Raw genomic sequence first — 27,067 nt, 5'->3', positions numbered from 1 at the left:
CTGTCTCAATTCTGTTCACACACCTTGGCTGAGCCATCGTCGGCTGGCGTTTGAGGAGGATGGAGAAAATCAATATGAAATGTCAGGCGAGAGGTCAGACTGAGCTCGTTTTCCCAGCCGGCAGGAGCCGGGCCGCCGCTGCAGCTGAACAAAAGGGGGTGTGCACTGAAGAAGGTCGGCACTTTGGCCGAGTCAGGAAAATGAATTTTGTTCGCTTCTTAATTAGATTAGGAGGCTGGCGGCTGGCAGCTCAGAGCCCTGCGGCTGTCGGTGTCCGGGTGGGGGTGTGGCGAGGCAGGGCTGCGGCACAGGCCCATGGCCTGCTAGCTAGCTCCCATGCCCCCCTGGGGACTATCTCCGGGCTCTGCTTCTCTAGGGCTGGGTGACCCAGGCTGCACGGAGCAGCCTGTGGCTGAGCAGGCCTCCTGCTTCCATGGGCCAGATAACCCTTCCCTGTTCCTTTGCAGGGGGCTTCTCATGGGTCAGGTCACAGCTCAGCAGTTACTGCCTGGGGTGTACGCTCCTTGTCTCATTCCCTCCTAGCATCATGGGCCTCTCTTTCATGCTACTTTTTAATAGCTGAAATGTCTTGTTTGTTATTCCCCGATGAATGAGTCTTTCTTCCTTCATGCGAAGGTTTAATTTTATGTATCAACCTGACCGAGCCCTGTGGTGCCCAGATATTTGGTCAAGCATTATTCTAGGTATTTCTGTGAAAGTGTTTTTGGATGGCTTCTATGTTCAAATTGAAAGACAGTAAAGCAGATCACCCTCCCTAATGTGGGTGGGTCTCTTCCAATCAGTTGAAGGTCTGAACAGAACGAAAGGCTGACGGCCCTCCCCAAATAAGAGTGAATTCTTTTTAAGAGGCAATGTGGGAAGCTTAGGGGGTAGGGAAGGAAAAAAAATGAAACAAGATGGGATCAGGAGGGAGACAAACCATAAGAGACTCTTAATCTCACAAAACAAACTGAGGGTTGCTGGGGGGAGGGGTGTGGAGAGAGGGGTGGGGGAGGGGATGGTTGGGTTGTTATGGACATTGGGGAGGGTATGTGCTTTGGTGAGTGCTGTAAAGTGTGTAAACCTGGCGATTCACAGACCTGAACCCCTGGGGCTAATAATACATTATATGTTAATTAAAAAAAAAAAAAAGGGAATTCTTCTGCCTGACTCCTTTGAGCTGGGGCATTCCTTTATTCCTGGCTTTGCATCTGAACTGAAAACACTGGTTCTTCCTGGGTCACGGGCCTGCTGGCCTTTGAACTAAAACTATACCATCAGCTCTCCTGGGTCTTGAGTCCTTGGACTTGCACTGGAAATACACCACCTGTGGACTTGTGGGTCTCCTGCTATACCACTGTGGATCTTGGGACTTGTCGGCCTCTAATTTCATGAGCCAAATACTTCTAATTAATCTCTCTCTTACATGCACACACACATAGGTATCTAGGAGATACCTATCTACCTATCTAATCTATCTACCTACTTACCTACTTATCCCCACCTATTGGTTCTGTTTGTCTGCAGAACTCTCACTAACAAAGACAGGAAGCTCTAAGAGGGAGGAAACCAGGTATGATTTCACTCACATTGTGTCTCCAGTCTCTTAAAGTACCTGATGTATATAGTAGGTGCTCAATAAAAACTACTTAAACAGATGACTAATGAGGCTTCATATATCTGGAAAAAGGTTGAGGCTTTCATGCTGTGCCCCAGCTGCAGGCCTGGAACAAGGGGATTTGGGTCGTATGTGTCCCTTCCTGCCTCTTGCGTGCCTGGCAGATGCCTGCATCCCACACACGTGATGACATTTACTTCTCGTGAACCACCAGCCCGAGGAGGCTGTCTTGATGATTTCTACTTTCAAATGAGGAACATGGGGCTCAGAAGGATTAAATAACTTGCCCGAGGTCACCTAGTAATTGAATGTCAGAGTGGAGTTCTGTTTCCAAAGCTTCTGCTCAAAACCTTTCCAGCTCTGGCAGCTTCTAAGGCCTTGTCCTTTTCCCACACTTAAGGGTTCAGGATTCATCCCACCTCCTCAATGTTTGAGTCTGACTCCTAAGCCCAGGCTCGTGTCTGCCACACTGGGCCATGAGGACACTGGGCCCCTCGTGCCATCTCCCACATCCACTCTGGTCAGCAGCCCAGCAGCCAGATCTGCCTTCACTCACCAGAGAGGTCGGCCCCCTGAGGTAGTTCACGTCACCCCACACAGAGCATGTCCCCCACTGAATCCCAACTCTTCACTGTGTCCCAGTGTGGCTTCTCAACGGTCCCTGTTCCACACGCTGTTTAAGTCATCCTCAGGCGTTAATGCCCTTACTGAGTAAGTCGTTACTGAGCACCTCCTTATGCGCCAGGCGTTGGCAATGTGATGTGAGTAAAAACAGATTTAGTTCTTGGGGCACCTGGGTGGCTCAGTGGGTTAAGCCTCTGCCTTCGGCTCAGGTCATGATCTCAGGTCCTGGGATCGAGCCCCGCATCAGGCTCTCTGCTTGGCAGGGAGCCTGCTTCCTCCTCTCTCTCTGCCTGCCTCTCTGCCTACTTATGATCTCTCTGTCAAACAAATAAATAAAATCTTTAAAAAAAAAACAGATTTCGTTCTTAACCTCAGAGGAGCGGTGTCTAGAAGGGGAGAACAATGAACAACCAGTATCCATGTACCACGAGTGCCAAACTCTGATATGTCGCCCACGGTTATTTTTAAAAAAGGTTCCTTTCCCTCTTCCCTTCTTTCTGATTTCCATAGCCACCACCCTTACGTAGGTTATGAATTGCCTTTGTATTGAGACGAATGCAAAATGTTCTAATTGTCCTTTCTTCCCACCACGACTGTGTTCATCTTCCATAAAACATAAATTCTGTCACTCTGTTCTCCAGCCAAATGATCTCAACTCACTCTCTACATACTAGGGACTGTGTTTCTCAACCTGGGCTGCATGGATGTATCTGAGGGGGAGGAAGATACAGGGATGCAACAGGCAGTTCAGAAAGCCACAGGCTGTACACTGTATCTTTTGGACACATCCATTTTGCTTGAAATCTGGGAGTGGCAGGAGAAATGTAATTATTAAATCAAACTGAAAATCAACATTCTATGGGAGTAAAATGCACTATTCCTGTGAAATTTCAGGATAGAAAAATAAGACTTCAGAGTAGGTCTGTGGTGGTCGGCACCTCCCCCAGGGACTCTGGCCTCGGCTGTTCTGTCTGTGCGGATGGGCCGGGCCACCCAGGGCCTGCGGGAGAGGTTGGACTGCTGCTGGAGGCCCTTCCTGCTCTGCGGCCAGGTTCACGGCCAGACCCGCAAGCTGTGTGTACTCGGGTGAAATGCTTAAGAAGCACTGGCTGCCTCAGGAGCCAGACTCTGAGTGTGGTGTCCGTACTCAATGAGTAAATGAACAAACACATGAATGAGTGAATACATGAAGTCATGCGCAATTTAACTTTGATCTTCAAGGACCAACCTGATACAAACCATCACCGCTCTTTTACCTCTTTCTTTGATATTCGTTCCCCCAAACCTGATTCTATATGAAGGTTCCATGTAACTTCCTAACTTCAGCCTTTTGCCCATCCTGTCTGCACCACCCAGCACCGTCCCCCCTTCCCACCTAACCAGATCCTACGTGTGTTCAGAAGGACTACTCAGCCTCTGCTTTCCTTGTGACATCTATCACAAGTGTCCCACCTCTGCGGAACAGCCCAACCCCTGTCTCCACCACTCATTTGAGTGTTAAAACTGTGCCTGAAATGTTGCCTGGGTCCATCTCAGGTCATGAGCCAAATTTTACATGCACCAAATGCAGGAGATGACTTAGCTTTGCAGTGGACCCCTCAGAGTTCTCAACAGTAGAAGACACATCACGGATACAAGAAAATCATGCTGAAGGACTGAGAAGGGATTTTAGTCTAGATATGTAGTTCTCAACCAGGAGCAATTTTCTCCCCCACCCACAACCCCCGGTATTTCACGACATCAGCAGATCATTCTGGTTGTCCCAACTTGCTTTGGCCACTCACAACCAGTGGGGAGAAGGACAGAGAAGCTAAACATTATACAAAGGACAACACCCTTCTCCGAAGAACTATGCGCCCCAGACTCAACAGTACTGTTGTTAGAAATCCCTGTCTACACGATAGTATCCTCCTAACTTGTTTCCTTGTCTCTCTTTTCTCCCTCTTAGAGGCCAGCCTCTGACTGGGAGAAATCCTGATCTCGTTACTCCCTTGGTTACTCCAGTGGCTGCTCACCGGGTTGGAGAAAACACTCAAGTTCTTCGAGACGACCATACGATCGGACTCCTGCATCCCTCCCGAGCTCCAACTCACTTCCTTCTCCAAGTCCTTCCCTATGTACCAGCCTTCTCACTCACCCTGCAATCCAGCAAACGTTCCGATCTTTCGTGCCCCAGCACTTTTGCCCATGCTGATCCCTCTGCCTTGAATATGTTTCCTCTCACCAGCTTAGGTAAGTTAAGCCCTGCTCGAAGATCAGTGCCATCCCCCGCAGGAGCACATATTTATTAATCTTCTCTCATGTGCCAGGCCCTGGTTTAGGTGCTGGGGACACAGCTATGAAGAAGACAGAACAGGTCCAAAGAGCTAACGGTCTAGAAAGGCGCTCTCCAACAGAACTTCCACTGTGATGGCAATGTCCTACACGGGTACTAACATGATAGCCATGTGCCACATGTGGCTACCGAGCACTTGGAATGTAGATGATCTGAATTGAAATCTGCTGTAAGCACAGAATACACAACTGTTCATCGTTCCTCTAGGCCCCACGGCAAACTCATGCGATGGAAGTTGCCGTTTTACCTGTTTTGGAGATGAGAAAACAGGCTCGGAAAGGTTAGGGACAGATGGACATAGTCAGGCAGCCCAGAAGGGGTGACGCCTGGCTTTGACCTGGGTCTGTGCAGCTCCAGAACCCATAGTCTACACACCACCACAGTCTACACACCACCACAGTCTACACACCAGCTCCCCTGTGCGATACTTCTCATGCCCAAAGAGCAAGGAAAAATGATGAAAATGACACAGACATTCACTCCTGTCCTGGCCATACACTGACTCAGTCATCCTATCACTCATGTCAGGGAGTGAATCTGGAAACTGGGACAACGGGAAAGAAAACCTTCATTTCCTGGTCTCCACAGCCAACGGTAGAGGCTAAAAAGCAGAAGCTGATGGGGGAATGAAAAGAGCTTTGGTCCCCTCTGAGCATCTTGGCAGCTTCACGTTACTTAGCCTGACACTAGACATGGATTATCACTGCCTGCAGGCACTTCTCTGGGAGCACTTTCTTTTCTAGAAAGATCCAGGACCACCCTGTCCACCACAGTCTTCGCTGTCGGTGCCAGCACACTTCACCTGCTCACAGTGGTCTTAGAGCCTTTGGCTTCTAAGCACTCAGTCCCCACCAGTTTGGAGCTACTTCTCTCCAACAGTGGCTTGAAAACCTGCACAAACATGACCTTTGAGTCTGGCTGCTGCTTGTTTAACCCATCCCCTTTCTCTGAAGCTCTTCCCCGGTGCCCACGAGGGCCGCTGGGACCTCTAGAGTTCTGGCTCCCAAAGCCACACCCTCTTCAGGAAGGCACGACCCCCTTCCCATGGGTGTTGTTGTTCTTTTTTTTTTTTTAATTGATACGCCCAAAATATGACATTGTGTTAGTTTCAGGCATATGATGTAAGGGTTTGACGTATATATACATCACAAAATAATCACCAATAAGCCTAGTTAACATTCGTCACTCACTGCAGAGAGTTACAAATTCTTTTTCTGGCGAAGAGAACTTTTAAGATCTACTCTCATAGCAAGTTTTTTTTTTTTTTTGTTTTTTTTTTTTTTTTTTTTTTTTTTTTTTTTTTTAAAGATTTTATTTATTTATCTGACAGAGAGAGAGATCACAAGTAGGCAGAGAGGCAGGCAGAGAGAGAGGAGGAAGCAGGCTCACCGCGGAGCAGAGAGCCCGATGTGGGGCTCGATCCCAGGACCCTGAGATCATGACCTGAGCCGAAGGCAGCGGCTTATTCCACTGAGCCACCCAGGCGCCCCTCATAGCAAGTTTTAAATATGCAGCAGACTGTGATTAACCTCGTCACACCCCCAGCCGCCATTCGTGATCGCCTGCCTACTCTCAGCCTCTCACACAGTCCAGGCCCTCTTGACTGCGATGATCTGTCCAGAAGCCACCAGCCCCTGACCAGGACACGCTCCTCCCCCTGCCCCCCACCAGCCTGTCGCAGTGATCCCCAAACTAGTCTCCCTTCAGAGAACTCCTCAAGCTCATTCTCCCCACAGCAGCCAGAGTGATGTTAAAATATAATTCGGATCAGGTCACAAGGTGATGTGACCAGGCTCGTGTCCCATTCACCTGGGGATTCCACAACCTTAAGCGAATGTTGGTGGAACTGAACGTGAAGGGTCACCTGTACCAAAACATTAGATGTGGAGTGGGCTCCTGAGTCAGGCCAACGCCTGGACTTGGCCGCTGGAGGCTGTCAGGTGGGGACGGGGATCCGCGTCCTCTAGGCTCTCCCCTCCTCCTCCCACAGGTCTGGGGTCCGCCCACCCGGCACACCCCATCTGCGGTGTGAACTACTCACATTTGCTGTGCCTGTCACACAAGGCCGACGCCCTCATGTCACACAGCCGGATCGTCCCTTTGCTGCTGCTGTACACGAAGCTGTTGCAGTGATGAGGGTGGAACTCGGCCGCTGTGATCACTTCCGTGAGCTCCTCCATGTTGGCTGGCTTAATGTCCACGATATCTGGCACAGGCGGGTCAAGGACAGAACCGGGACAAAAAGGCAGGACCTCAGGGGTGACGAGAGGCAGCACCGCCTGATTTTCGTGTAACCTGCAAGTGTTTACCACATGCAGGGAATCCCAGAGGAACCCTGAGAGCACACAGGCAGGGCTTTCTGGTCTTGGCAGAGAGGCCCAGGGATGCCCAGGGCTCTGAGGCATCATTAGAACTCCAGTCTCCTTGGCCCCTTAGGATATTTCGTCCTCCCCCCAGGAAGAACATGCCCCATCGACCACCAGACTTATCTGCTCACGCTATCACGCTAACATGTGCTGAACTGCAAAGACTTTCACTTCTCCTCTGACAACAGTGGTCACGAAGCCAGCCCCATTCAGCTAAATAATTCAGTTTACCTGCATCTTTCCCCAGACTGCTGGGCTGATAACTGAGGTCCATAGTAGACTGTGAATCCTCTCCCATGAAATCTCTGAGATCTTTAACAGCACACCGGTGAGAGGAGCAGTGGCTGCTACTACTACTTAGTGAGCACGGACTCTAGGCCCATTGCTGTGCAAAGCAGATCATGTATTTTAGTTCAGTTAAGCCTCAGAACATCGGGATAACCTGTCCCTTCCCGATCCCCATTTGTCAAGGGTGGAGGGGGGGCCTGCCCCATGTCCCATGGCTGGAGGGATGGCACCAAGATTTCCTCTCAGGTGAAAAACTTGTGCTTTCGAGGAATTACGCGCCATTTCGCTCCCCGAAGATACATGGGACCTCACGCTTCCAGAAGCTGTGATTTGCTTTAGAGCTTGGCTGGGAGTTTAAGCACCCCCCAAAAAAGCCCTCCAGTTGTATGGTGGGACCATTTCAGTCTCCCATGGAATACATCTTTGTTGTAGCATCTGTTATTTTTTCCTTCTTTAGTATTTTCCTTTCTGATCAAGAACTATTATAACTCCATTTTTCAAGACCACACCCCTGTATACTGAAATGAAACATCTGGTCTTTGAATTATGGACATGACTCCGTGGGCACGAGGTCTGTCAGGAGGGAAGGGATGGGTCTGTGCCACCCCAGAGCTCGGGGGACCTGCATGCAGGTTGCGGAGGGGCACCTGGCTAAGGCCGAGGTGCTGTCTGAGGACCTGAAACTGCCTGTAAAGGCATGGGCTTATGACATGGATGGGCTGTGACATGGGCTGTCACACGGGAAAGCTGACCAAAGCAATTCCCACTTTTCCTAGACTTCCCCACTCGTGAGCCCCCTTTGTGACTGCGCCCACAGGTACTTCTCCAGTGGGGATCTGCTTAACACGTGTCCTTCCCATTGGCTTCGCTATCAACTCCCTTCGTTCCCTTAGCCTTGTCTAAGCTGTAAGCTTAGAAGTCATGAAACCATGGGTTTAAGGGGCTAGTCACATTTTAAATAATATATGTGAAATAAATGCATATCAATTAAGATAAAAATGTTGGTGTCTGTGCCAGGAGCTCGTCCACCCCGTTTTGGGAAACAGTGCCTCGACTGAACAAGCCATAACGTGACACAGACTCTGCTGTTAGGCTGGGATGGAGGAAAACCTTTTCTGCTTTTCATAAAGTTAGGGGCACAGTTCCCTCCTTGGAGCACACACGAGGTACAAGTAAATGTGCTGGTTTCTCCAGTCACACCAGCGAGGACATAGTCATCGGCTCCCACACGTCTCCTATGCTCCAGCAGGAGATCGGGCGCCATAAGGGCTCTGTAGTCTGTTGTGCCCTTCTCCCCTTCAATTATCTCTCAGAAGCCCTGTCGGGGCTTTCTAAAATTAGTTGGCGACTCAACTAACACTACATTTTACTGCTGTTTCCCCCACCAAACCAGATGCAAATATGACTTGGGTCTCCAGAGCAGGTGGGTCCCCTGGATTCACAAAACACTACCTTTCAACTCGACCGGCTGCCACGGTTTTAAATCTGATTGCAGTTAGCACTGCTTGCTGGGGCGCAGGAGGCTAGGCCCCAGGAGGCCCTAAGCTGCCTCTCTGATGTTCTCTTCTGCCCTCCCCCTACTCCCACACCAGACCGCTGTCCTGGGCTTAGGTGGCCACGGCTCAGGGATCGGGTGAGCAGAGGCTCGCGTGTAGCTGCTGTCAGATCTCATCGCCCTTTGGAAAGAGCCTCTAGAGCCTAGCACGACGGGGAGCATGTTTCTCTTTTCCTAAAATAGGGCACGAAAATCTGGTGTCAGCTTTCTCAACTGCTACCGGGAGAGCTCTAAAAACAAGCCTAACTGGAAGGGATCATTGCTGTGTGGGAGGGGGAGGTGCGACAGCTACTGTTATTTCTTTCTTACCTAAAAATAACGGCCCGAAGTCAGAACGTGTGAAAATGCAGTGCTTAAAGATATCCATGAAAGCAGGAAGGAACATCCTCCAGCACCCAGAACAGCACCAGGGGCATGGGCTCCAGACTCTGCTTCGGGCTGCTTCCTCTGGATCTAGGCTCCCTCCTTCCTGCACTCCCTCGCTCCCTCCCTTCCACCCAAGCTGGACGTTGACGCCTCCCCATCATCCCTCATCCCCAAGCATTGCCCTTTTGACTAGAATGTCTGACTCCACAGGGTTCGGCGATGGCTCCAATTCTCTTTAATAACTGTGATGCCAAGGACAGCAAGAGGATAATAATCAACAGTTAACATTTACTGAGTGCCACGCATTGTCTCATTTGACCTTCATCTCTGCCTTCTGAGGTTAGTACTAGGAACAGGCCTACTCTCCACAGGAGGAAGCAGTAACTGAGGTGAAGTAACCAAGGTCACAGGACTAGCAGGGGGCGGAGCTGGGATTCGAACCCAGGCTGTCTGACTTCAGGGCCTGGGAGCTTGGCCACAGGCTACTCTCCCTCCCCTGAGGAGGGGCCCTTCCAGAGACAGCCCTTCTGACTGCAGTCATCCTGGCTCTGGCTAATCCCAGAGGGCAGCCTGTGTTTTTTAAATTCACTGACCACTTTGGTGGTCACATTTTTCAGAATCAGAGTTTGGACACAGCATCTGACGCAGGATTCCTGTCTCCTATGATGGGATAATTATTTTTTTTCTTTTTTGAACCATCAACTGGAACAGAAACATATGGGATTTCTTGAACTGTTCACTGATGGAGGATATGCTGAGTTCTAAAAAAACATGCAGGAGGGGACTAGTTACCAAAATTCTGCAGCTGATGGGGATGAAGGAATGGGGTATTTCACAACTGCCTCATCCAGAAACCCAGAACCTTATTCTGTTCTAAAGGGAGATGCACGCCTTCGGCATATGTGGTTTTGCCCTTCATGTCGGGAGGGAAAGAGAAAAGAGATAAGCAGTGCGTGGCTTCCTGTATTATCTTGAAAACAGAATGATGCCTTTTGACAGTCAATTTTCTCTTCCCTCTGCTTCAGAACTCTCTATCCAAATTATTTCCCTGTTGTCCCAAAGAACTAAATGGCAAAAGCAAAGCATAACACTGGATTCATGGCTAATATACAAGGCAGACAGCCAACAGATTGCTATTAAATTAACCCTGGGGCTTGACAGATCTGTTCTTCCTGACCCCAACTGCTTATGGCATTCCTTATTAATGCTGAGCCCAGACAAATTACCTCTGCTAACAAAAGGGGTTAATCTGCTTCTCTGTTGGGACTCTGGAGGCAGCTCCGAGGACAGGAGGGGGCACAGCTAGTTTGGCAGCTGAGTTCCATGCTTGGAAGGCGGAAGGAGGGAAGGTGAGGGCATCACTGTGCCAGGCAGGGCCTAAGGCATCATTTAAAATAATAATTGAAGACACTGGGAGGTCACCCCTTATGGGATTGGCTTCAAACAAATAAGAAGCCAGAGTCATAAATTACATCACCAGTGGGGTGAGGGAATGGAGAAGGTAATGGCAGGATGCTAAGGGGTAGCACGGGGACCGTTCAAAAGTCATTTCCTTCATCTCCAATTTGCAAAAAGCTTTCTACCAAAAAAAAAAAAAAAAGTCTACTGCAACACGATAAAAAAAAGAGATCGACAATAAACTGTATATACAGAAATAGGGAAACGAGTAAGTAAATTTTGATCTTTGTTTTTGCAATGAAATTCTAAATCTGTTAAAAAGCTGTGAAACACTGCATCTATAGCATGATCATAAGGTCATTTAAAACTTACACTCTGAAACTGATGAGCCAAAAGGCAAGATTCTAAATGTTAGTAATAGTTCTCTCTGGGTGGGTCTATGAATTTTCAATTATCAGTTATCATTTCCACATTTTCTTTTAATCAAGTAGTATTTCAGGACAGGAAAAGACAAGGTATTATATGAGTTACATAGTATATATCTTTATACTATATATGGTATAAATATATATGTATAGTATAAATATATACATATAAAAATATATATATATAAACTTAGGTGAGAGAAGTTAGATACAAAATATACACACAGTCTGACCAGAGTCATGTAAAAAAAAACAGAGAAAGAGAGACAGAGAGAATACAGAATGGAAGAAAGTGTGGTTAGTATCTTATAGGGATTAGATGGAAGGTCAGCATGTAAGTTACCCTTTAGTAACTCTAGTTTACAAAGGGTAATTTACCTTTCCATTCACTCATTCATTCATTCCTTCACGTAAATCCATAAATATTTACAGAGAAACTGCTAGTACTTTTCTGGGTTGGAGGGGGCAGGGGTGGTTACAGCCATGATCAAAACATCTAAAAAAATCCTCCTGATCTGTGGAGCCTATATCCTAGCAGGGCACATGGTCACAAAGCAAGGCAGATCAACATAATATATAATATACTAGACAGTAATAACTGCTAAGCAGAAAAAGAAAGCAGGGAAGAGAGGGAGAAATGGTACGTGTGTGGGTTGACAGGGTGTGTGTATGTCCTAGGCTGAATGGAAGACGGCTTTCTGGATAAATAGAGTTAAGATTTTTTTCTCCTTTCATTATTTATTTGTTTTTCTCAGCCCTTGTAGTTGAATTAGCTAGCACGATGTTAAATTGTGATGTATATCCCCTGTATATACAACCAAAACTAAGAGGCGAGATTACAGGTGATTCTAATAATCTCCACAATAAATACTTATTTTTAAACAATAAAAAATAAAAAGTAGTTTCCTTGTGTTAGAACCATCCATGAGACAGGTAAGATACCAGAGGCCTGATCTCCATGGGTAAAGTTCAAGATGATACTGGGATAAATACCATACTTGGAACAAAATTGGGTCAGGAGATTGGGATTCAATTTGGATTCCAAGTCTGTTTTGCTTGCAGAACATAGGAAAGCCATTTTTTTCTCTCTCAGTTTTGATTTTTTTCGTCTTTGAATGGGCATAATCCTATTTACTCCAATAACCTCTGAGAATTTTGATTATGAAATAATTTCATGGAGAAAGTTATTAAATAGCTTTACAGTAGACTGAATAATCCCATCTTAAAAAAAAATTATTTTTCCACAGATAGCTTATGCATTAGTTTCGTGGGCTTTTGAAGCTGACGTCCTTGCATGCTTCTGTCTTTATCTGTGCAGATTTTGTTGATAATAACAATATTTCTTTTGTTTTTGTTTTGTTTCATTTCCTTTCTAAGCCCCACCTAAGCCGATCAAGGGCAGGAAAACTGAACAGGAGGCCTTTCTGCAGGCCAGGCTGGAGAGCGGAGTCTACACTGGCCTGGGAAAGACACCCATGTTCAAGAGCAGTTGAAGTTTTTCATGTTGCCGTAGTTAGAGTCTGCCAGTACTGAATGTGGAGAACAGTCTTAACCACATTAGAGTTGGATTTCCTTTTAGGGGACATGAATTGCTCCCCCCCCCCTTTCCAAAGTCTGAATGCAATCTTTGGATATTAAGTACTGATTACCAAGCTTCCAGATCTTATTAGCTGAATGGATGTGTTACTTGATGATAAGACACCAGCAATCTCTGAAGAGGACTCTAAGGGATATTCCTCTTTTAAGAGCTTAAAAAAAGCCAACGTGCAAATATTTATGGAGGGTTTGCCAATTGCTAGGCTCAATATGAGAGACTGACAAAGAGACACATGGTGCCACATTAGTTACTGCTTATGAGTATATAGTGAGCTACAAAAGACACTGGGCTGAGATTATCTTCATGATTTGGGGGAGGAGTACTTGAAAATCCCATAACTGTGGACTCTGCTATTCACGTGACATAGAGTTTGAATTCTTCCATTAGGAAACACCCAGTATTCCCTTCAAAGTTCAGTTCAGATGTTACTTTATGATGCGTTCTAGCCTTTCCTTCATGATTCTCCCTGTCCTGGGTCCTGTGTCCTAGCACCTTGAATATATTTAACATGTAGCCCATTTTATTAGTACTAACTGAGTAATTTGAGATGGTGAGATAGAGGATATCTCACTGGAGTATGAAGTAAGAGTGACTGAGATTTTAATCCCCAAGTCTGTGACCAGCTACATAATCTTGAAAGCCTTTAGACTTGATAGCTCATCTACAGAAAGAGGCCAGAAACTACAAGAGATGATGTGTAGAACATACCTGGTACTTAATACAGGCTCCAAAAATTGTTAGTCTCACCTTCCCTAGTATGAGGACATGTCTGTCTCCCTCCGTCCACATACTTGCTTTGCTGGTTTTGTGATATGTTAACTTGGTTAGGCTGAATCCCTAGTGTTCCCTTTGTAGGATATTTCTGGTTATGGTGGGCTAACACAGGCTCAGGAGGTTTGGAGGACAGAAGGGAAGAAGCAGCTGTTGTGTATCTCTCTCTCTCTCTCTCTCTCTCTCTCTCACACACACACACACACACACACACACACACACACACTCTTCCTCCCACAAGTTCTATTGTTAGGGAATCTGCTGTAAGAGATTCTACAGATGTGATTAAAGACCCCAAGAGGTTGACCTGAAGTTCATCAAAGGAAGATTATCCCAGGTGGGCCTGGATTAATCAGCTGGAAAATATTTAAGGGAAAGCTTAGGCCCTCCCTGAGTAAGTGACTCCTAAAGGCTGCTGGGTTCAAAACTGTTCTGTCTTCCTGACCACAATGTGTGGACAAGCTTCAAATCGTGCTTGTGCTATTCCAACCCACCTGTGATTTTTCCATTCCTGACTGATTCCCTTACAGATCCCGGACCTGCTTGGCCAGCCACACAACTGCAAGGCTAATTCATTTTAATAAGTCAGTCTCTCTCCCACTCCCTCCTGTCCTTTCTCTCTCTCTGTAGGCAGAAAGACAGAAGAACAGATACACACACATACACATGGTGCTCCCCCAAGAGTTTTGCTTCTCTGGTTGAACTCTGATTCATCTACCCTTCAGATTATAAGAGCTATAATACCAGGGATGGAGTTTTACTCATCTTGGCATTTCCAGTACACATAGTAAATGTTCAATAAATGTTTATGGATTTTACTTTAAGTCATTGTGACTTAGCAACCTTCCCTAGGCATAGTTTTTTAAAATGCAGAAAATCCATAGTAGGTCAATAATAGGTCAAGATGCCAGGCCTGGATACTGTAAATCGTTTACCTTTTTTTTTTTAAAGAATGGGATCCAGGCAACAAGATTAGAAGAACAGAGACCTGGGAAAATGTTACAGATAATAATAGCTTCTATTTATTAAGTCTCTTCTCTGTGCCAGGTGCTTGGCTAAGAAGTCGACATGATGATTTCATTTAATACTCACAATAACCTTACAAGATACCTGGTATTATTATCTCCCTTAACAGATGAGGAAATGGAGGGTCGGAGAGATGTTAAGCAACTTTTCAGGTAACACATATTTTAGGAGATAAAACTGGATTCCAATCCACTGAATGTGACTCCTGAGTCTAACTTCCAAGCTAACTATTACTAACTACTAAGCACTCCTAACAACTAAGCTCTACTTCTCTAGGAAGCTCAAAAAGCCCAAGAACTCTGCCTGGCTGCATTCTTGCCTGCTCCCTTGACAACATGAGGTCGAAGGGGCTTTCCCCGTGCAGAGGGAAATCCCTCATCTCATAAAATCCGAGGTATGGCACAGACAGTCAGCAGCCACATAAGCAAAGCACCAGACCTTCGAAAACCTACCAGGGCTGTCACTGGAATGCTCTCCTTTTACACTAGATGCCAGTCTCAGAGTGATATGTACATTTGTGGGTGGAAGCCAGAGCAGCAATAAGGGAGATGAACTGGTATCAGGCCCCACGTTTTCTTCAAAGCCTGGCTTGTAGAATCCCACCAGAATGAAAGGAAGGCCGCTGTCCAAGGTACTACAGAGAGACAAAAGCCAAGAGTTGAGGTCCCCTAATGAGGAAATCAAGTCCAAAAGGGCCTCAGCTTAGTTGACAAATGAAGCTGATGCACAGGGGCTGCTAAGACCAAGGTCATTAATGAAGCACCCTCTGATTCCAGATGTCTTCTCTCAGAGAGATGTTCTGTGTCATGCCCAGAGAACAGACTTCTGTAAGATGTGGCTTCTGCTGACCATTTTAGGCTTGCTTACACTATGTTCCACCACATTCTCTGAGCTCTAGTCACAATGGCCTTTTTAGAGTTCCCCCAACATTGCCATACTCCCTCCTGCCACATGCCCTTTGTACATGCTAGACCAATCTCCCCCGACCTCTTTGCCAAGTTAGCTCATACTCTTTCTCTTTCAGATCTCAACTCAGTCATCAATTCCTCTGCAAAGTCTTCTTTTACTCCCTTGTCTGAATCAGATTTCGAAAAAGAAGCATTCACACAACTGTATTTCCTTTCCTCTGTTTGTAATTATATGCTTATTAGTGTGATTATTTGATGACTGTCATTCTGAAAGCAGGAAATTTCTCTTCACTTTTCTATCCCCATGGCTTAAGTGCAGTGCCGGGCACAGACTAGGTACCCACTATCCAGTTGTTGAGGGCTGTATCTTTACTTTTACTTGACAGGAGCCTGTTAATAGGTCCCATATTGGACTAGGTAAAGGCCCGGTGAACTCATTCTTAGTCCTGAGGAGAGAGTTTCAAGCATCCGAAGTATACCACAGAAAACTAATTTGAAAACTAGGGTTGCTTCTTGCCTTAGAAAATCACTACCATAGCAATGAGTTGTTATTATTATCCTAAAGTAGTTAACCCATTAAGGCCACACGGTCTGACCATTTCAAGACAGAACCTGTTATATGAGACAAAGACAGACTGGCTATGGAGGGAAGGGAGAGGATTCAAGCTGTCACGAGGCCAGGAATGCTTCAATCTGATCTGGTGGTAAACACAAGGCCCTGGGCCTCAGAGATCCTGCAAGTATGTGGGATCTAGAGTAGAATGAGCAACATCTTGAAAAGAACATCCAACTGCAAAACCGAAGGAGGAGTCTAGAATGGAGAAGACCAGACAATGAATGAAGCAGAATAGAATCCACTGTATTATCATTCAACTTTTTTAGTTTCCTTGTTCTTTCCATGATGATCACCCTTGTTTTAAAACCTGTTGATTGCTCATTAGGGCACTGACCTAAGCATATATGTTTCTAAATGCATATATGCCTCTGTATATGTACAAGCATTATATGCGTCCATATACGTACATACATATATAGGTATATACACATATATGGATATATTTTATATGCAGTTGACCCTTGAACAATGTGGGGACTAGGGCCAGAGACACCCGTGCAATCAAAAATCCACATGTAAATTTTGGCTCCCTTAAATCTTAATGACTAATACCTTACTGTTGACCAGAAACCTTACTGATAACCCAAGTTGATTAACACATATTTTACATGCTATATATAATTATAAACTGTATTCTTACAATAAAGCAAGCTAGAGAAAAGAGAACATTATTAAGAATATCATAAGGAAGAGAAAAAGACATTTGTAGTACCGTACTGCATTTATCAAAAAAAATCAGCGTGTAAGTGGACCGGTGTAGTTCAAACCCATGCTGTTGAAGGGTCAATTGTATATATAAAACTTAACCACATACACATATTGAACATATAAATCTTTTAAATATAAATAAATAAAATATAATCTTTTAAAAAGTTCTCACAAGGGAGGTGGGGTTGGGAGAGGGGGAGGGGGGTTATGGACATTGGGGAGGGTATGTGCTATGGAGAGTGCTGTGAAGTGTGTAAACCTGGCGATTCACAGACCTGTACCCCTGGGGATAAAAATACATTATATGTTTATAAAAAAATAAGAAATAAAAACAGATCTGAATAAAAAAAATAGTTCTCACAATCGTCTTTGATAGAGCTCCTCTCTAAAGATCATGAAACAGAGGGCCGGATAAATTAAGAACCATGTTAAAGCTTCCATACTCAGCAAGTGGTAGAGCTGAGAGTGAACTTTGGGACTTAGAGAGCTTCTAGAACTTTTAGGACTCCACAGCTGTGTCCTCAGCTGTAATGCCAGTGTCACCAAATGCCAGGCAGGGGAAGTCATGACTATTTTTTAACCAGACTGCAAGACCGCTTGTCTTACTATTCACTTTTCTTCACATATACTTGCTCTGTAACTTAAGTGGATTTTTCAGGATCTATGAAATCATCAGACTGATATGATAGTTCTATTTTTCTAGTTGTCATGCTCATAAATGCTAATCCTGAAGACAAAGAAAGGCCCCATCGTGCTTAGAAGCCCCTTCACTACATCCCCGTGAACTCCTACTGTTTCCCGGGAGCCCCAGCATTCTAACCCGAACCATGTTTCCTAGCCTTCGTAGTGGATAAGAGGCATCATGGAAATGGCGTTAAACACTGTGTGATTTAATAAGAGCTGCCTGCTGGCTGGTGTTTTTCTGAGGGTGTTTTGAAAGCTGGCTGCGTCCTCCCCCAGAGGTGGCTACACTTCAGTGACAGGAGGCAAAAGGGTCCCAGTTTATACCATCAGCTCTGCACTTAAGGCAGTGTGGTTGAAAAGAACTGTATAGATACCAGTGATCATCATCCTCATGATGACGATGATGATTTTACATATGGCTGCTTTCAGGGTGAGTGGCACAGTCTCATTTGTATGCCAGCATCTGGCAGGCTGTCACACATCTGCAGAATATAACCTAAATTGTGCTATTAATATTTCCCCTTTGCATTCTCCCCAAGGCATCTGTCTCCCCAAATGCCTAAAGAAACCCTCCTCCCTCTTGAAGGCCTAGAGGCAAATCCAGAAAACATGTCACCTAGACTGGGGACAGCAGGCGCTCAGAGAGACAGCAGCTGAGACCAAGCAGATTCCTGGCTCCTGGAAAAGGTGTAAAGGGAGAGAGGGAACCACAACCCACATTCATCCTATTTGCAGCTGAACTTCCAGACAAAATCTGTAGGCAGGTCTTCTGAGGCTCAGACAGTAGGTCGAGTCTGCTCCATGACCAACAGGAGGTGCCAGTCATGGTCCTGAGGATCAGGTCTTAGTGCCTCCATCACAGCCATTGCTTGCTTAAACTGCCTTTCTTAGAAGACCTTGGCAAACCAAGAAACAGACTCTTCCATATAGAGAACAAAGTAATGGTTACTGGAGGGGAGGTGAGTGGGGGATGGGTGAAATAGGTGATAGACGTTAAGGAGGGTCATGATGAGCACTGGGTGACTTATGCTAGTGTTGAATCACCATATTGTACAGCTGAAACTAATATAACACTGTAAGTTAATTAACTGCAATTGAAATAAAGACGTAAGGAAAAAAAAAAGCCTTGGGCAACTATCAAGCACTTTTCCGTGGTGGAGACTAGCTAGCTGTGTACCGAAACCAGGTCTATATATATATATATATATATATATATTTTTTTTTTTTTAAACACACATAGCTACACTACATTTCCCAGCCTGCTTTGCAGTTAGAGGTAGACATGTGACTGACTTCTAACCAATGGGATTCATGCTATTTGAGGGCCTGGCCCAAAAGAGCCTCCTGTGTGGGGTTCTCTACAATATTTCCTTTTGTTGTCTTGACTGCAGGTCAGGCTGGTGACAGTGGGGAGCTGTAAGATGGAAGGACCTATTTCTTTGATTCATAGTTTGGAGGAGGTTGCTTTTTGGTGGTGATGATCATAATGGACTTTATAACAGAAATCATCTTCTTTGTGTTTGAGACACTATGTAGACTATTTTTATCAAAAGATTCATAGCTTTACTATAACGAACGTAATCTTTAAGTGAAATTTCCAGCGTAAATTTCATGATCACTGGGGCACTTGGGCGGCTCAGTCAGTTAAGCATCTGACTCTTGGTTTCAGCTAAGGTGACAATCCCAGGGTTGTGAGATTGAGCTCTGGGTCAGGCTCCCTGCTCAGTAGGGGGTCTCCTTGTTCCTCTCCCTCTGCCCCTCCCCCAGCTCATTCTCTTTAAGTAAATCTTAAAAAAAAGTAATCAACTGTTCACTGGATAGTTCCATTTCAGTGATCTATCACACTTCAAACTTGCCCTGGCTAATCAAAATGTCATTTTCTGTATCTCAGAATGTTCTTAGGTACTCAGATACAAGAATGGATCATATAAAGCCCCTTCTCTCATAGAATTTACACTTAAACATGGGGAAATCCAAAATACACACATGCATGCACACACACACACACAATTTCAAATAGTGATATGTACGTGAAGATAAGAGGGATAGAGGGCTATTGGTAGCTACTTGGTAGTTAATGGGAAAAGGGCCTCTGAGGAGGTGTCATGAGTTTGAAATGTGAACGATGGGATGTAGTTAGCCATGTGAACTCTGGGGACAGAGTATTCCAGAAAGAGGGGACAGCAAATACAAAGAAGAGACATAAGAACAAGGTTTATCCAGGAACAGAAAAGAGATGTGTTGGCTGAAGCAGAGTGAATTCAGGGAGAGTGATATGACAGGATATCAAAGAGGGAGGCAGGGACCAGACCATAGAGAATCTTATAGTTCAAGGTAAAGAACTTGGGTTTTATTCTAAATTCATTGGGAAGTTATTAGAGTGTCTTAAGCAGGGGAAGAATGAAATCTGAATTAAATACTGAAAGGTCCACTCTTTTATGGGAACGTGAACTATATAGAAGATCAAGAAAAAAAGGAGACTAAACAGGAGATTACTGTAGTCACGTAGAGGAGGGGATAGTGTCCTATGCTCATGTAGGGTAGCAGGAGTGGAGAGGGAGAGAGGGCAAGGAGCTGATCTGAGATATACTTCAGAATAAGCACTAGTAGGACTCATAGATTGCGTTGGGGGTAGGGAAGCTGGTTGAGTGAGAGAAGAAAATCCATACTGACTCCCAGGTCAGGTGCTCAGCAGCCTGGATAGAGAAATCATTACCTGAGAATGGGAATTCAAGTGAGGAGTCAGGGTTATGGTGGGATGGGCCACAGGAGAGGTAGGGAATAAATGACCCATCCACATTATGAAACAGAGACTCATTGTAATGGAATTAGAATGTTGGCTCAGATGCTCATTCAACAATTTTCTTGATGTTGCTGGATTTTAGCTAAATAGGGGACAGTAATATTTACATGAGGGGGTTGTTATATCAAATATACCTTTGGTGTATGGGGACTAGAAGGAAGCATGATGGGGACGTGAGGGTTGCTAACACAGTTTAGTTTCTTGATCTGGATGCTCATTATACAGGTGTGCTCTGTGGAAATTCATCAATCTGTAAAATTACAATATATGCACTTCTCAAATGAGAAGTCTTATCTTATAGTTGATAAAGTTGCAACTGACTTGAATTCATGACACACGAATGCCTCTTTGTCAATGAACTGACTCCGAGTTCCAACCTAGAGGCAGCACTGGACCACTACATCAGTAATTCAATACTTCTCTAAGTTTGTTAGGATGAAGGATGGATGCCGACACAACTGAAAAGGGAACAGCCCCCACAACTGCTAGGAGCAGTGGTAGTCATGGCTTCTTTCTCTTCTACTTCCCCCAAAGCTTGATCATACCTGAATACTTATGATTCAAGCCAACTGGTTATTGGCCCTCAGGAAAGGATACTAAAACTTTGATTGGTTATTTCAAAGTTCCAGAGGTTAATCCTCAGGTCATCAGCTGACATGTAGGTCTCATAGTCGCTGTTGACAGATATAGAGTTGATGTGATATGTGTGCGCGTTGGCAAATACTCTTCGTGGGGTGGCCTCCACCATCAGGTCCATGGGTCTTAGGACAGGCACCTGGGATGGAAGAGAAACAGAACACTTCAGAACCAAAACTCTTCACCAGGGAAAACATGTGCACGTTTATGTCCTTCACCATCACACACAAAATCAAGACCGCAGTTAAAAACTTGAGGTTAGAGAAGCAGACTGATAAATCCCAGGTTTCTGTCTCCTCTGCTGCTTTTAGTTTGATTGATTGATTGATTGATTGATTTTGGTCTATTCCTTTCAGTTTTACATCCTTCTCAAAGGTGTCACCATCACTGGCTCCTGAGAAAGTGAGAGAGAACTTACCAGTGCCTAACAGGGGACAGACTAAAAACAAAACAAAACAAACACAAAACACAGATGTGGTCCTTTGCCAGAAAGAAAGTAAAAGGACCAAAATGATTTCCCTTTCAAGGAAGTCATCTCTTGCAACTGAGCGGACTTGACGACTGATTCGTTTGCAGGTGCTCAATTAAGACTTCAGTTCTGGATTTGTTTCAGCCCAGGGGGTGAGGGGAAGAGGGCAGAAACAAAGGTTACATTTACTCATCTCAACAGTGTAACGTTTTATAAAACAGAATTTTCCCAGTTCAGTCTTGGAAGAGCTTAGCTCCTTCCAACTTTTGAGAGTTTTAAAATCAAATAAATAATTCAGAAGAATCAGAGTAGGGGCGCCTGGTTGGCTCAGTGGGTTAAAGCCTCTGCCTTCAGCTCAGGGTCCAGGGATCATGGACTCTTTGCTCAGCAGGGAGCCTGCTTCCCCCTCTCTTTCTGCCTGCGTCTCTGCCTACTTGTGATCTCTGTCTGTGAAATAAATAAATAAAATCTTTTAAAAAAAGAAAAAAAAAAAAAGAAGAATCAGAGTACTCTATTGCTGTCGTGCTAGACAGGCAGCGTGGAGGTAGGAAGAACTAGGGATCCTCCGAACACCAGGAAAGGGACGGGTGGGCAAGTCTTTTGTGAGCCCTCTCCCCCAATTATGGATGATGGTTTTAGAGCATAAGCTCAGGGATGGCAAGTACTGTAAGATCTGGGTTCTCATCACAGATTCATGACACGCTTAAAGGCTGTGTGACCATGGGTGATTAACAGTAATACCCACTACGCCCTAGTTATCAGGAAGGGTAGTTGGGATCTGTGGAGATAATATGTCCTTTTGTTCACCCTCCTTCTCGCTCTTTCAGAGACATTTATTAGGCTATATACAAGGTCCTGGGGGCAGTGGTAGAGCATTTGACTGCAAGGGCCGGGGGGATCCAACTGGTGAGCAAAACCAGACACTTCCTGCCTTCATCCAGCTGGTCTAGATGGAGGAGGTAAATACAAAGTCATGTCATAATAAAATGCAGTAAGTTTCCCAAAGGAGAGGATATCATGCAAGGGGGGATTTAACATGGCCAGAGAGTTCTGGAGAGCTGGTGTGAGGAAGTTTGGGATGGATCACTGTGAAGGATGAGAAGATGTTTACTAGTCCAGGAAGGGAGAGAAGAATGTTCTAGCTGGAGAAAATAGCCCATGCAAAGGTCCTGCGGTGGGGGTAGGACAGGAATGAAGGGCTGATAAGTCAATGTGGGTGAGACAGAGGTAGTGATGGGAACCTTGGTAAGAGATGAAGTAACAGGATAGGTCACAGGCAAGGCTCCTCCTCCAAAAGATTTTTGCTATTATCTTTAGAGAAATGGGCAGAAATAAAAAGACTTTCAGTGACTGTGGTATGATCAAAGTTTTGATGCAATCATTCCTGATGTAAGGTGGAGTACAAGGTAGAGAACAAATGAAGTAAAAAGTTGGAAAGGAAGATGATACACTATCAACACCAGTGAAGGGTGCATCCAAGTCAAGACTTTGTAATGGATTAAAGAAAGTGTCTCTGCTCTTGGGAACTCTCCTCACAAATAGTTATTGGGCATTTACGCCTCTGTGTCAATCATTCTTCATACCCTGTTCCTGGGAATTCTTTCACCACCTCTGTGAAATAGGGACTAGCGGGAGTACTATTGCAAGGAGAAAGTTCAGGTTCAGAGAGTTGAAGTCACCGGCCCAGAGCTGCCCAGCTAGAGGAGGCTGTGGGGGCTCTGAGGCATTGTCAGAATTTACTACGAGCGCCTACTTGACTGCAGAGCTGGTGTTCCTTGCACCGTCTCCCACCACACTCATGTATTGTACGTGACAGGAAGTGATGAATGGTCCCGATGTGACATGAATACACAGCACTGGTATTTGTGGAACCGACAGCATTACTGATAGTAGTAACTGTAGTGGTAGTCCACGAGGTTTACAGTTAAGCTGCCTCTAGCAACCTCAATATGATGTTGTGAGTGTTCCTGGTATTTGAATGGGGGAACGACTCTGTGTGCTTTCCAAAACACATGCCACGCTTTTGTAGTGTGTCATAAAGGAACTCCCCACCTGGTGCTTTGGAGGGCTACCTGTGCTTCCTCTGCTCGCCCCCCATCCCCAGATGTAGCAGAGCTCAAAGTGGGCTCCCCCGGGCCACAGAAGAAATGGAATTTGCAAGGACTTCCCGTGGCTCCTCCTCCTGTCCTCCCTGAGCCTCCTTCATTACGGGGCGGGGGCGCATTGTCTGCAGAGGCTTCCTGTGGCTCTGGTGACAGGGAGGGAGCGTGACAGCCGGGATCAAGAGGCATTACAAAGTGGGAACTGCCAGCCCAGAGCGTCAGCTTAACGTGACGGGGCTGCCTGCTAATTCAGGCTGACATATTCCATGATGTACCACTTAATGGGGAAGGCTCTGTGGAGGTGTCTGGGGAGGGAGCCTCTGATGCTTCCCCCAGATAAGGCAGAGGGAAGAATATCATTCAAGCTAGTCTGGCATCATTCCCATGCCCGGGGTGAGGCCTGGCCACTGCCTGATGATGCCCCTCACGGGAAGGAAGAGGTCTGGTTTAAGCTGGCCGGCAAGCCCATCAGAAAGCCCCATTGGGACCGTGCTTGCCAACTGCTCTGACTACCTAGTGCCTTCTGGGCCAGATAGGGAGAAGAGCCGGGCACTTTGCTCTGATTGGACCCACCGGCGCTCGTCAGGGCTTTCTCTGTACAACATTCATGGACACGACTTCTGTGTCCTGTGCCAGTCACTGTGGTGGAGCACCCTCACCCCCACCCCCGCCCCGAGTCCAGGGCTCTGCTTCACCCAGCCCTCTGCCTTCTCGGGGCAAAGACCCCGGGGAAGATTCTTCTGTTCACCCATTTCCCAGGGAAGTTTCAGGGAGCTAAAGTATCCCGTCCAATGGTCCAATGTCACACGGACAGTCAGCCGAGGGGCTGAACCGAGGCAGTGTGGTTCCTGAGTGAGCACACTACTGTAGACGAAACTACTAGAGGGAAATTAGAAATTGTCATTTTTCAGGTCAAAAATCATCAAATCTCCATAACTGCATGTGGTTCAGCCTAATACTCTGGAAGGACTCTGCTATGGCGACGTGACACTGACTCATGGAACAATGAATCTTGGAAGGGTGCTTAGAGCCTTTCCCAAGGACCATCCGGTGTGTGTGCACGCATGTGTGTGCCCGCATGTGTGTGCGCATGTGTGATGGGGATGGGGATTTAAAGCTTTAAGTTTTTTTTTTTTTTTAAAGATTAATTTATTTGACAGAGATCACAAGCAGGCAGAGAGGCAGGCAGAGAGAGAGAGAGGAGGAAGCAGGCTCCCCGCTGAGCAGAGAGCCCGATGCGGGGCTCATCCCAGGACCCTGGGATCATGACCTGAGCCGAAGGCAGAGGCTTTAACCCGCTGAGCCACCCAGGCGCCCCTGGGGATGGGGATTTAATGAGAGCCCTGGCTGTCTAGGTGTTACCTCCTTCATCACTCTTGACAGTCCGTTGGGATTCCCAATCCTATCTTGCTTAAATAAGTATTTCTGTGAATAAGGCAAGTGTGAAAACAACTGGCTCAGGCAGTACCTACTATGTGCGGATGAGGGAATCAGGACCCGCCGAGGTGAAATGCCTTGTCCAGTCACCCAGAGAGGGGCTGCCGGCACAGTCTGGGGTTCTCCCTCCCATCCCAGAGCTTCTTCTGCCCCCAAACCACGTGCCCAACCCATTTTTATAGGGCCAGAGCCCCCTTTCTGCCAAGTGTCAGAATGAAAACTGGACAAAACCCAGGATCAAGCCAAGACCTTTTAGCATGTAGGTCAAAGTCTCTTCCGAGCCATGCTGGCCATGGTGGGTGAGGCTCAAATCAGCTGAGACCAGGCTGCCCTGCACTCGCAAAGAGAAGAGCATCCCCAGGCCCCAGAGGGCTGTGGGATGCCCTTCACGTCCCTCCTTCAGGTGCCTCCTACTCCTTCTGCACTTGGATTCCGTTTCCCCTCATCGCCCTGAACCTAGTTCCAAAGGAGGATCACGCCAGCCCGGTTGGCAAGACAGCCAGCATTGTATGAGAAAATTAGCTGGAGAGGGTGCCACGTCCCAAGAGAGCAGTCTCAGAGTGTAACCTGCTGAAAGCTGACGCAGCTCTCATCTGTAATATTAGGGCGGTGCGAAGAGCCCAGAGAACCCCATGGCTGCTTCCTCTTCATCGCTGAGGTCTTTGTTCAATATCACCCCAGGAGAGGCCTTCCATGCCCTCCACCTCAGGTTTCACGCGTCCTCACTATCTTCTCACCCAGCCGGCTGCTTAGCAGGTTTTAAACATTTCAGCAACTCATCACTGAATTCTCATGAGCACGCTATGATTTAGCGTGGTAAATATTACGATCCCTGTTGCACAGATGAGGCAACCGAGGCCAGAAAGGTTAAGGAATTTGTGGCAAGTCACACAGCTGGTAGGGATGGCTGGCACACTTGACTCTGGAGTCTAAGCTGTCAGTCAATCTCGATTTTGGGCCCTGGAAGAGCATAGTGGGGTGTGTGGGACTGAGACAAGTAAAGAGACATTTCAGTGCAGGAGCTCTGTGCTGTGATGGAGGCCGCTAGGCACCGCCCAGGCCATGTTGGCCCAATGGGCTCTGTGTCCACCTAGGGAGGTGAAGGGAGACCTCAGAGGGAGAAGGTTATGAAACCGGGCAGGGTGCAAAGGGCTCGCAGGACTCCATTAGGCAGGGCGTGGTGTGGAGAAGGGAGGGGGTATGCTGTACTCAGAGGGACCAGCCCATGCAGAAGCTCAGACAAGAGAAAATGGAAAACGAAGAATGTGTACGTCAGTGTGTGACTCCACGTGTTTCTGGGGGAAGGTGGCTGTGACTTAATGAAGGGCTCAAGTCCCCCCTCTCTATGAGACATGAAGAGAGCCTGAACTGGGGAAGAGGGTGGGTGTGGATGGGGAATGGCTTTTGAGGGAAGACCAGAATGCAGTGCAGGAGGGAGCTGACGGCTGTCTGGGGAATAGCATTCTCAGCGGAGGGAAGAGCAGGTGTGAAAGTCGGAGCCCATGAGGAGGAGGAGGTGGGGGGGGGAGGTAACATTGGCACTTGAGGTTACAGTTCAGGAGGAACAGCAAGGAATCTTTGCGGCTGGGGAGGAGTTCGTAAGGGAGCAATGGCAGCAGACATGGGGTCAGGAATCCGTGCTGCATCACAGACGTGACCGGGAGGCTGAAGGAGCCGTCCAACACACTCGCCTTCCTGCTCAGAAACTCCTTGCTCGCTCTCCCTCTCTCACCACTCCTTCTGTCTCTCCCCACCTGGCCTTTGGTCTTCCCGCCTTGGCTCCTTTCTCATTATCTTTCCTGTCCCTCCTCTTGGAACATACAAGATCATCTTTCAGTCCCCAGAACCCATTTACTAACAAAATGAATGTTGCTGTCATTGGGCTTATTTGGTGACCATGCGGGCGATTCTTCACAATCTTCCATGGCACCGAGGTGGGTGTCGGCGGGTCACAAAGCCCCCCTTCAGAGACACACAGGGAAGCTGTGCAGAATCCTGCAGCCCGCTGCGGCCCCCACTTGAAACGACATCTGTGAAAACGCACAGCAGGAAGAGGCTAGAGGTGAGGACCCCCGTGCCTTTGAGCACCGACTCTTTACAGAGAAAAAACAACAGCTGTGTTTACCATGGCAACCTCCGGTGCCCCAGCAAGCTGACAGACTCGAGGCAAGGCTCAGAGAGCAGAGATGGCCTGATAGGAGCTACAGAACAGAAAGAAGATGGAGCCATGGGGAAGGAAGAGAGAGAGGGTCAGGTGTGGAAGGATGTGAATGGATTTCAGCTGATCGGTAAGCTTGGGTCAAATATGTTTGAGTCCAGCAGGCATGCATTTGAA

At 46.6% G+C, this 27,067-nt stretch overlaps 1 protein-coding gene across 7 annotated transcripts in view; it reads right to left on the bottom strand.

Moving 5' to 3' along the window:
• Positions 1–27,067, bottom strand: part of PPP2R2B (protein phosphatase 2 regulatory subunit Bbeta) — a 453,354-nt gene that overhangs the window by 41,757 nt on the left and 384,530 nt on the right. For all 7 annotated transcript variants that reach the window (XM_046000716.1, XM_046000715.1, XM_046000714.1 and 4 more), the window contains 2 exons: positions 20,686–20,863; positions 6,619–6,783 (listed from right to left, as the gene is read on the bottom strand). In XM_046000716.1, coding sequence (XP_045856672.1) covers positions 6,619–6,783; positions 20,686–20,863 — 343 coding nt within the window. The remainder of the gene's footprint in view (positions 1–6,618; positions 6,784–20,685; positions 20,864–27,067) is intronic.

This window comes from Meles meles, chromosome 3 (genome assembly GCF_922984935.1).
Source record: "Meles meles chromosome 3, mMelMel3.1 paternal haplotype, whole genome shotgun sequence".
Classification (NCBI taxonomy): Eukaryota; Metazoa; Chordata; class Mammalia; order Carnivora; family Mustelidae; genus Meles; species Meles meles.
Note: the sequence above shows the minus strand (reverse complement) of the source record. Positions and strands in the feature narration are given on the sequence as shown.